General features: G+C 35.3%; 1 protein-coding gene across 1 annotated transcript in view; it reads left to right on the top strand.

The window, feature by feature from the left end:
- The first annotated feature begins 926 nt into the window (after positions 1–926).
- LOC140953610 (hemicentin-1-like) overlaps positions 927–11,116 on the top strand; it is a 24,431-nt gene continuing 14,241 nt past the window's right edge. Inside the window, exons 1-10 of the mRNA XM_073403028.1 lie at positions 927–1,046; positions 1,877–2,155; positions 4,423–4,704; positions 5,427–5,708; positions 6,086–6,367; positions 7,106–7,387; positions 7,763–8,044; positions 8,813–9,094; positions 9,470–9,751; positions 10,914–11,116. The exon at positions 10,914–11,116 is cut by the window's right edge and continues 79 nt beyond it. Coding sequence (XP_073259129.1) covers positions 989–1,046; positions 1,877–2,155; positions 4,423–4,704; positions 5,427–5,708; positions 6,086–6,367; positions 7,106–7,387; positions 7,763–8,044; positions 8,813–9,094; positions 9,470–9,751; positions 10,914–11,116 — 2,514 coding nt within the window. The 5' untranslated portion in view covers positions 927–988. The remainder of the gene's footprint in view (positions 1,047–1,876; positions 2,156–4,422; positions 4,705–5,426; positions 5,709–6,085; positions 6,368–7,105; positions 7,388–7,762; positions 8,045–8,812; positions 9,095–9,469; positions 9,752–10,913) is intronic.

The raw sequence follows: 11,116 nt of genomic DNA, 5'->3' as shown, positions 1-11,116 counted from the left end.
ATTCCTATTTGTCTTTTTGCTTTTTTCTATGACAACGTTATTGCAATTAGGTGTACATTAAATATATATTAAGTAAATAAATAAATTAATCAATAAATGATCTTTGAAGGGTGTTTGGAATTAAGGAGTCTTCTTTAATGCCAACAACAAAGACTGCAGAAGGGACAGAAAGAGGTGAGTGGCTTGAGGTGGGATAATCTCGTGCCCAGGTCTCACCCGTTGATGTAGATTTTCTGTAGATGACGTGGGAACGAGCTTGTATGCGCGAACGAACTGTTCAACAGTTACATTGAATCTCGAAAATCACAAATCTCACAGAACTTAATTTGCTAATTTGTCGAAAGATGTAAATTATGGTATCTGATTCGACGGACATAAATCTGTTGAACACATGCGAGCCTCGATTATCAGATATCTTCAGCCCAAAAGCCTTACATTTTATGCTTTTTCAACCGGACGTTTTTCACTTTTGTTGGTTAAAGAATTCGCTTAAAATTATCACCTTACGTTTAAATGTCCTCCATCGCTGATTGCAAATAGTGAAACCGTTAGATGGTGATCACGTTGTGAATAATCACAGGCTTTAGCTGTAAATAAATTGTTTGTACTTTCAGTTAATTCGTGGTAACCACACAGCTACTACCCTCCATGGTTTGAGCAGTTAATTTAACTAATATTTATTCTCAGACATTACTTGGTCTTTACTTAAGACAACTATGCCTAGAAGTTGTACGTATAACTTTCAATTGCATGACATAGTATGGTGTAAAATGAAATTTTAAATCGCAGTCAGTTTATAACTTATATCTCTGGTTTTATGCTTGACCTGTATTTTGACACAATAGATTCAGATTTATTAGCATCCACCCTTCATGGATTTTGCACATAAAGAATAAAAGCATACCCTAAACGATGAATTGATTAAGATGAATCAAAAGCAACCAGAAGACTACCGAATGAAGGAACAAAATTGTCGCTTCATGTTACAATGAACTTTCGAGTCTTTTTGCTCTGCTTGAGTGCCATACACTTCACGAAGACACAAGGTAATCAGCCGATTTTACTAGGGGCACCCAACGTCAATTTTGGGAAAACATCTGTTCGGAAGATGATTGGAGATCTAGAATTTTCGGAACAGTAATTTGCTGTAAAATTTCTTGCTTGCCTGCCTCTCCTATGATTTTCGAACATCTAAAAAATGGTGTAATTGCCCATGTTTAACGGATTTTTACCCAAAAACGTCACCTAGAATTTTCGGAAGCCATTTTTCTGGCTAAAATTTTCGAAAAGGTGAGTTTTGATCCTTATAATTTTTGGATCACTAGACTTTAAGCTAGGGAATCCGAACAGACGAAAAATTTTTAGGGGATAAAAATGTGCTTATATCTACCGTCTAAATACTAAAATTCGTTTAACAATGCTACGTTTAAGTGGTTTTGAACTATATTCTCGTTGGGTGCCCCTTTCGAATGTTTAATCCGCGGGCTAAATTTATACTTCGATTCGCTCCTGCTTTGAATGTTCCGCGTACTGGCTTCCATCAGCTTAAACTGGCTGAGTCGAATTACGGGACTCTTCCGTCTTATTTGTGAGTGAATAATTTTATTTAGCTACTGAATTTAATTATAAGTTATGGTCCAGGTTTGGTTTAAAAGCTCGGCGCTGACAGGTCTTGACAGTCACAAATTTCGGTATTTTTCTCCAACTTCCGGCACGGTGAAGGGATATTGTAATCGTTCGAGACTGAATACCTGAATGCCCTGTCCATGATGTGCAACAGCGAGTCCCGGCCCTGATTTATACAAAATTAAAAGATGTATTTGCAACGATGAAAATGTTACCAGAGTTAATGTCCTTACTTTGCTGTTAATTATAGTTGCACCTCAGATCACAACACATCCACAGAATACAACTGTAACAGAAGGCAATAACATCACTTTGTCTTGTAACGCCAGTGGAGATCCTGAACCGACAATATCATGGTTCAGAGGCGGATCTGTACTGACAAGTGACGATTCAAGAATCTTCTTAGGAGCAGATAGCAAGCAGTTGACGATAACAAGTATAAAAAGAAATAACACCGGGGAATACCGATGTGTAGCGAACAACAGTGCTGGCAATGCAACTTCTGATGTCGCTAAGCTAATTGTCCAGTGTAAGTAGTCATGAGTTCTCCTTGCTTTTACAAGAAAGCGGACCTTAAGCGACTGGAGTTTCAGATAGTCTTTATTTTTATAATCACAGCTGTACAAGAATAATAATAATAATAATAATAATAATAATAATAATAATAATAATAATAATAATAATAATAATAATAATAATAAGATAGATAATAATAAGATACAGCAATCAGTAGACTGTAAAATAAATGTCGCTAGTGCGGATATCTGAAATACGTGTCTATATGCTTTTATACTTAGGGCTTTTTATGGACACTGGTTTAGCCGTCATTAGTATAATTCGATTGCAGGAACTTAATATCTCTGCATAATGGAATTCTTAATTTTATAGAATTTTGAACTTTTATTATTAATTATATCTATCTCCTCTTCTTTTATGTAAGGTTAAGTTACTTCTATTTTTTAGAATTTGTAAATGAATAGTTTTTTCTATCTTCACTTATAATATATAGGATTGTTTTTGTTCTCTAATGAAGGACGAGGGGTTTCTTTTGTAACGGATGGAATTGTAGATAGTGTTTTGATGAATTAATTAGATTTTTTGTAACAGCAGGTTGATTGTAAATAGGATTTTAATTGAGGTTTTGTAATAAAGATTCTTTTCACTTTTCTAATAATAATAATAATAATAATAATAATAATAATAATAATAATAATAATAATAATAATATTATTAAAAGGCTGGGCTTCATGCCCTACATATATCATCGCGGGTATGTATGAACTGTATGAGTAGTTGTTACCTACGAAGGAGAAAACGCAAACCTCTACCGACGGCGAAGTCCTATGCAGGTTATGTGGGAAGGTAGCTGAGAGCGTTGCACATGTACTGCGTGGATGTTCCTCCTTAGCACAAACCAAGGTACCTACACAGGCATGATGGAGCTTTGAAGATTCTGTTTTTTGAGCTCCTGTGAGAACATTGGTTAGTAGAAGGGGTTCCACCACGGTACTCACCGGTGATGCAAAAACCAGCCTACCAGAACACCACGAGTGAGGCTTTTTTTTGGGATATTCCCATCTATGCAGAGCACAACGAAGTTAGAGCATATCGGATCGACGCGCGACTTGTCAGCCAAGAGAGGAAAGAGGAAAAAACACTCAAGTATGGGCCCATGATGTGGGAGCTGAAGCAGAGATACAATGGTTACAGGTGGTTACTCTACACACCTAGAGACGTCGGTGAGGAAGCTACTAGGAGCAAGAGCACGGGGCGTACTTAAGCGGAGGCAGAGGTCGGCCATCTCAAACACTTTAAACATTGCCAGAACGTTTAAGATATCCAGAAACACAAGTGTCGCAAAAACTATATTTTACTGATGTTTTTACGTAGATTTTATACAGTTTGGTATTATTCTAGGTAGGCTTTAAGGAGAGATAACCACACTATGATGGCCTCGTGTAGGTTTATAAGAGGTAATGAGACTATAAAAACTGAATAATTTTCTAAATAGGCTTCTAGTAAAGATAATTAGATCATCACGTCTTTGCGTAGGTTTTACAGAGTATAAGTATTTAATAATATTCTAAATTGGCTTTTTAAGTAGGGAGATTCATGTCATTATGTATATTAGGATTGTATTAGGTTTCGTACCGAATTTTTTCTTCTTCTAACAATAGCTTCTCAAGTGGTGTAGGTTACCTTATGCCCCCTATACTGCTCATAATGTGGACAGCATTCCAAAGAAACAAAGAATAACAGCTAAGGCCAGAGACAGTTTTGCAATTTTCGACCAATTGGACCAATCAAAGCAGCTTATGCCTAATGCAGAGGAAAATATATTATTCTGGAGTGAGCTTTGGACTTACTCAGTTGAATACAATAAAGAGGCATCATGGCTAAAGGGTTTGAAAAACGACCAATAGGTAACAAGATCAAGCTTCCACCCTTTTCCTAAGTTTAACTCTGTACATCAGTAAAGCGCATCATGTTCCTAATCGTCTGGCGCTAAACTAAATCTATCACAACATAATGAAATTACCATATCATTTAGAATACAAGTGGGCTTCTCCACAAACGAAATGTCTACTAATATCGAACAAGAAATACGCCGAAAGATTCATTGAAACGCTTTTAACCAGGCCTTTTTAAATCGCAAAGTGCATCGTAGGCGATGATCGTTTTCTTAATTTTACGATCAACTGTGTAACTAACCATTAAGATTTTTTTTTCGCCAGACATCGTAAATCTTTAAAACGTACATCATGTGCCAATAAAGTGCTTTATTTCCTACTACAGATCCACCTGAGTTCTCCGAACATCCACAGAATCGGACAGCACTCGAAGGATTAAATGTGGCGTTTTCATGTAATGCAAGTGGCAATCCTACACCAAAATTCTCATGGACCAAAAATGGATCTCCTATAAATACCACTGCCAGTGCGAGAATCAGTTTATCAGCAGGCAACAAACAACTTAACATAACCAGTGTAAACAGGGTGGACAGTGGGGAATATAGATGTGTGGCTGACAACAGTGTTGGTGCAGTTAATTCCAGTGGTGCCTTTCTTACGGTTCAATGTAAGAATACTTTTACTCATTTACTTAAGCCCAACTTTGTACTAGTAGGGGTGTATTAAGCAGCGAGATCTACAAATATAAAACACAACAAAATTCACTTGTCGTAGATATAACCAGTAAACTCTAAATTTAACATCACGTTCCCTAGTAATAAGATTGCTAAAAAATGGATATCATTAGAAGACTATTCTAATAACCTGCGTTATTGTTATTCTATATTTAAATTAGAAGGCATGTACCAATTGCATAATTCAAAGAACTTTCTTTTCCTAGTTTAAAGATTTACCACTTTGCACAGGCTAAAACATGTCTTGTTTTTCTTTGCGTTCCTCCAGAGAATCAAAAAAGGGACCTACTGCAGAATTAAAAATGTCGTACACAATTTTTTGTTTCATCTAGTGTCTTCTTGTCTTTTGTTTTTCGCTTTTATGGGCAGTGACGAATTAAACTATTGTAGTGTCGTTTTCACTAGTCTTAACTCTAGAAAACACCTAAATTTCTTCATTAGAATCAGTTATTCTACTTTTTTTGTTGTTTTGCGAAATATTGAAATATTAGTTTACGGCGATATGTCTGCAGGTCAAAACTCGTAATCAATAATCTTTTCCTTTTTTAAAATTGCAGTATTTGAAAACTAGCTATTGAGTTTTACCTTGGAGTTATCATTTAACAGTAACACCTATATCTCTTAATAAATGTCAGTACTTTGCTTCTTAACACAGATCAACCTGAGATCTCCGAACATCCTCAGAATCAGATAGTACTGGAAGGCTTCCACGTATCACTTTTATGTAATGCAAGTGGAAATCCTACGCCAACATTCTCTTGGACCATAAATGGATCTCCTGTAAATACAACTTCCAATCCAAGAATCACTTTCTCAGCATATAACAAACAACTAACAATAACGAGTGTGAAGAGAACCGACGGAGGAGAATACAAATGTTTGGCGAGCAACAGTGTTAAGACAGTGAACTCTACTGCTGCCTTTCTTATAGTTCAATGTAAGAAAGCTTTCACCATTTTCCAAACATTTACCTCTGTACATCAGTTAGAAGAGTATTATGTGCCGACATCATATGTCGACGTTTTACGAAATCTATCACAACATAATGAAATTACCTTATCATTTAGAATAACAAGTGAACTTCTCCAGGAACTAAATATCTGCTAATATCGAACATTAAATACGCCGGATGATTCAATAAAACGCTTTTGACGATGCTTTTTGAAGATCGTAGAGTCCTTTGTACGCAATAATCATTTACTTAATTTTACGATGAAGATGGCTACTAACCATTAAGATTTTTTCGCCAAACATTGCAATATGTCTCTAAAACGTACATCATGTGACAATCAAGTACTTTATTTCTTACTACAGATCCATCTGCGTTCTCCGAAGATCCACAGAATAAAACAGTACTCGAAGGATTAAATGTTGCGTTCTCATGTAATGCAAGTGGAAATCCCACACCAAAATTCTCATGGACCAAAAATGGATCTCCTATAAATACCACTGACAATGCGAGAATCAGTTTATCAGCAGGCAACAAACAACTCAACATAACCAACGTAAACAGGGTGGACAGTGGGAAATATAGATGTGTGGCTGAGAACAGTGTTGGTGCAGTTAATTCCAGTGCTGCCTTTCTTACGGTTCAATGTAAGAATATTGTTACTTATTTACTTAAGCCTAACTTTGTACTAGTAAGGGTGTATCAAGTGGCGAGATTCTCTTTCGAATATCTACCAATATATAAACACAACAAAATTCACTTGTCGTAGATATAACCAGTAAACTCTAAATTTAACATCACATTCCCTAGTAATAAGATTGCTAAAAAAATGGATATCATTAGAAGACTATTCTAATAACCTGCGTTATTGTTATTCTATATTTAAATTAGAAGGCATGTAGCAATTGCATAATTCAAAGATCTTTCTTTTCCTAGTTTAAAGATTTACCACTTTGCACAGGCTAAAACATGTCCTGTTTTTCTTTGCGCTCCTCCAGAGAATCAAAAAAGGGACCTACTGCAGAATTAAAAATGTCGTACCCCATTTTTTGTTTAATCTAGTGTCTTCTTGTCTTTTGTTTTTTGCTTTTATGGGCAGTGACGAATTAAACTATTGTAGTGTCGTTTTCACTAGTCTTAACTCTAGAAAACACCTAAATTTCTTCATTAGAATCAGTTATTCTACTTTTTTTGTTGTTTTGCGAAATATTGAAATATTAGTTTACGGCGATATGTCTGCAGGTCAAAACTCGTAATCAATAATCTTTTCCTTTTTTAAAATTGCAGTATTTGAAAACTAGCTATTGAGTTTTACCTTGGAGTTATCATTTAACAGTAACACCTATATCTCTTAATAAATGTCAGTACTTTGCTTCTTAACACAGATCAACCTGAGATCTCCGAACATCCACAGAATCAGATAGTACTGGAAGGCTTCAACGTATCACTTTTATGTAATGCAAGTGGAAATCCTACGCCAACATTCTCTTGGACCATAAATGGATCTCCTGTAAATACAACTTCCAATCCAAGAATCACTTTCTCAGCATATAACAAACAACTAACAATAACGAGTGTGAAGAGAACCGACGGAGGAGAATACAAATGTTTGGCGAGCAACAGTGTTAAGACAGTGAACTCTACTGCTGCCTTTCTTATAGTTCAATGTAAGGAAGCTTTCACCATTTTCCAAACATTTACCTCTGTACATCAGTTAGAAGAGTATTATGTGCCGACATCATATGTCGACGTTTACGAAATCTATCACAACATAATGAAATTACCTTATCATTTAGGATACAAGTGAACTTCGTCAGGAACTAAATATCTGCTAATATCGAACATTAAATACGCCGGATGATTCAATAAAACGCTTTTGACGATGCTTTTTGAAGATCGTAGAGTCCCTTGTACGCAATAATCATTTACTTAGTTTTACGATGAAGATGGCAACTAACCATTATGATTTTTTCGCCAGACATTGCAATATGTCTCTAAAACGTACATCATGTGACAATCAAGTACTTTATTTCTTACTACAGATCCATCTGAGTTCTCCGAAGATCCACAGAATCAAACAGTACTCGAAGGATTAAATGTTGCGTTCTCATGTAATGCAAGTGGAAATCCCACACCAAAATTCTCATGGACCAAAAATGGATCTCCTATAAATACCACTGACAATGCGAGAATCAGTTTATCAGCAGGCAACAAACAACTCAACATAACCAACGTAAACAGGGTGGACAGTGGGAAATATAGATGTGTGGCTGAGAACAGTGTTGGTGCAGTTAATTCCAGTGCTGCCTTTCTTACGGTTCAATGTAAGAATACTTTTACTTATTTACTTAAGCCTAACTTTGTACTAGTAAGGGTGTATCAAGTGGCGACACTCTCTTTCGGATATCTACCAATATATAAACACAAAAAAATTCACTAGTCGTGGATATAACCAGTAAACTCTAAATTCAACATCACATTCCCCTGTGATAAGACAGCCCAAAAAAGATGGGTATCATTAGCAATCTATTCTAATAACCTGCGTTATTTCATTCTATGTTTAAATTAGAAGGCATGTACCAATTCCATAATCCACGGAACGTTTTTTGTCTGGTCTTACTATTTACCACGTTGCACAGGTTAAAACATGCCCTGTTTTTCCTTGAATTCCTCCAGTGAAGCAAAAAAGGGACCTTGTTGAAATTAAGAATGTTCTAGGATCTATATATTTTTTCTGATCTAGCGATTTTGTGTTTTAATTTGTTTTTGTTTGTTTGTTTGTTTTTTTATGAGCAATCACGAATTCAAGTATTGTTTCTTTAAGTAGTAGGCGTTTTGACTAGTCTTATCTCTAGAAAACACCTAAATTTCTTTATTAGAATCAGTTATTCTACATTTTTTTGTTGTTTTGCGAAATATTGAACTATTAGCTTAGGGCGATATATGTGCAGGTCAAAAGACGTAATTAATAGACTTTTCTTTTTTTAAGTTGCAGTATTTAAAAAACTAGCTATTTAGTTTTACGTTAGAGATATCATTTACCGGTGAAACCTACATCTCTTAACAAATGAGTACTTTTCCTCTTAACACAGATCAACCTGAGATCTCCGAACATCCACAGAATCAGATAGTACTGGAAGGCTTCAACGTATCACTTTTATGTAATGCCATTGGAAATCCTACGCCGACATTCTCTTGGACCATAAATGGATCTCCTGTAAATACAACTTCCAATCCAAGAATCACTTTCTCAGCATATAACAAACAACTAACAATAACGAGTGTGAAGAGAACCGACGGAGGAGAATACAAATGTTTGGCGAGCAACAGTGTTAAGACAGTGAACTCTACTGCTGCCTTTCTTATAGTTCAATGTAAGGAAGCTTTCACCATTTTCCAAACATTTACCTCTGTACATCAGTAGAAGAGTATTATGTGCCGACATCATATGTCGACGTTTTACGAAATCTATCACAACATAATGAAATTACCTTATCATTTAGAATACAAGTGCACTTCTCCAGGAACTAAATATCTGCTAATATCGAACATTAAATACGCCGGATGATTCAATAAAACGCTTTTGACGATGCTTTTTGAAGATCGTAGAGTCCCTTGTACGCAATAATCATTTACTTAGTTTTACGATGAAGATGGCAACTAACCATTATGATTTTTTCGCCAGACATTGCAATATGTCTCTAAAACGTACATCATGTGATAATCAAGTACTTTATTTCTTACTACAGATCCATCTGAGTTCTCCGAAGATCCACAGAATCAAACAGTACTCGAAGGATTAAATGTTGCGTTCTCATGTAATGCAAGTGGAAATCCCACACCAAAATTCTCATGGACCAAAAATGGATCTCCTATAAATACCACTGACAATGCGAGAATCAGTTTATCAGCAGGCAACAAACAACTCAACATAACCAATGTGAACAGGGTGGACAGTGGGGAATATAGATGTGTGGCTAACAACAGTGTTGGTGCAGTTAGTTCCAGTGCTGCCTTTCTTACAGTTCAATGTAAGAATACTTTCACTCATTTACTTAAAACCAACTGTTTATTAATAAGGGTGTATTACGCGGAGAGATTCTCTTTCCAATATCTACCAATATAAAAACACAACAAAATTCGCTTGTCGTAGATATAACAAGTAAAGTCTAAATTTAACATCACATTCCCTAGTAATAAGAGAGGTTAAAAAAGATGGGTATCATTAGAATTCTATTCTAATAAACTGCGTTATTTCATTCTACGTTTAAATTAGAAGGCATGTACCAACTCAAAAATTCACAAAACGTTCTTTTCATAGTTTTATCACTTACCACCTTGCACAGGCTAACACCTGCCCCTTTTTTCTTTCCATTCCTGTTGTGAACCAAAAAAGGGACCTACTGTGAAATTAAAAATGTTCAAGCATATTTTCGTTTCATCTAGGGTATTACTATTTTGTTTTGTTTTTTGTTTTTATGGGCAGTGAAGAATTCAAGTTTTGTTTTTTAGTAGTAGTCGTTTTAACTACTCTTAACTCTAGAAAATACCTAAATTTCTTCATTAGAACCAGTTATTCTACATTTTTTCGTTGCCTAAAAACGATGGGTTTCATTAGCAATCTATTCTAATAACCTGCGTTATTTCATTCTACGTTTAAAATAGGAGGCATGTACCAATTCCATAATCCACAGAACGTTTTTTGCATGGTTGTAATATTTACCACCTTGCACAGGTTGAAACCTGCCCGGTTTTTCTTTGGATTCCTCCAGTGAACCAAAAAAGGGACCTACTGAAGAATTAAGAATGTTCTAGGATATAAATACATATATTTTGATCTAGCGTTTTTGTGTTATAATTTGTTTTTGTTTGTTTGTTTGTTTTTCTCTATGAACAGTGACGAATTAAACTATTGTTTCTTTAAGTAGTAGGCGGTTTAACTAGTCTTATCTCTAGAAAACACCTAAATTTCTTCTTTAGAATCAGTTATTCTACATTTTTTTGTTGTTTTGCGAAATATTGAAATATTAGCTTAGGGCGATATATCTGCAGGTCAAAAGACGTCATTAATAATCATTTCCTTTTTAAAGTTGCAGTATTTAAAACACCAGCTATTTAGTTTTACCTTAGAGATATCATTTAAAAGTAAAACCTATATCTCTTAACAAATGAGTACTTTTCCTCTTAACACAGATCAACCTGAGATCTCCGAACATCCTCAGAATCAGATAGTACTGGAAGGCTTCAATGTATCACTTTTATGTAATGCAAGTGGCAATCCTAGGCCGACATTCTCTTGGACCATAAATGGATCTCCTGTAAATACCACTTCCAATCCAAGAATCACTTTCTTAGCATATAACAAACAACTATCAATAACGAGTGTGAAGAGAACC

The sequence above is a fragment of the Porites lutea genome, chromosome 12 (genome assembly GCF_958299795.1).
Source record: "Porites lutea chromosome 12, jaPorLute2.1, whole genome shotgun sequence".
Taxonomy (NCBI): Eukaryota; Metazoa; Cnidaria; class Anthozoa; order Scleractinia; family Poritidae; genus Porites; species Porites lutea.
Note: the sequence above shows the minus strand (reverse complement) of the source record. Positions and strands in the feature narration are given on the sequence as shown.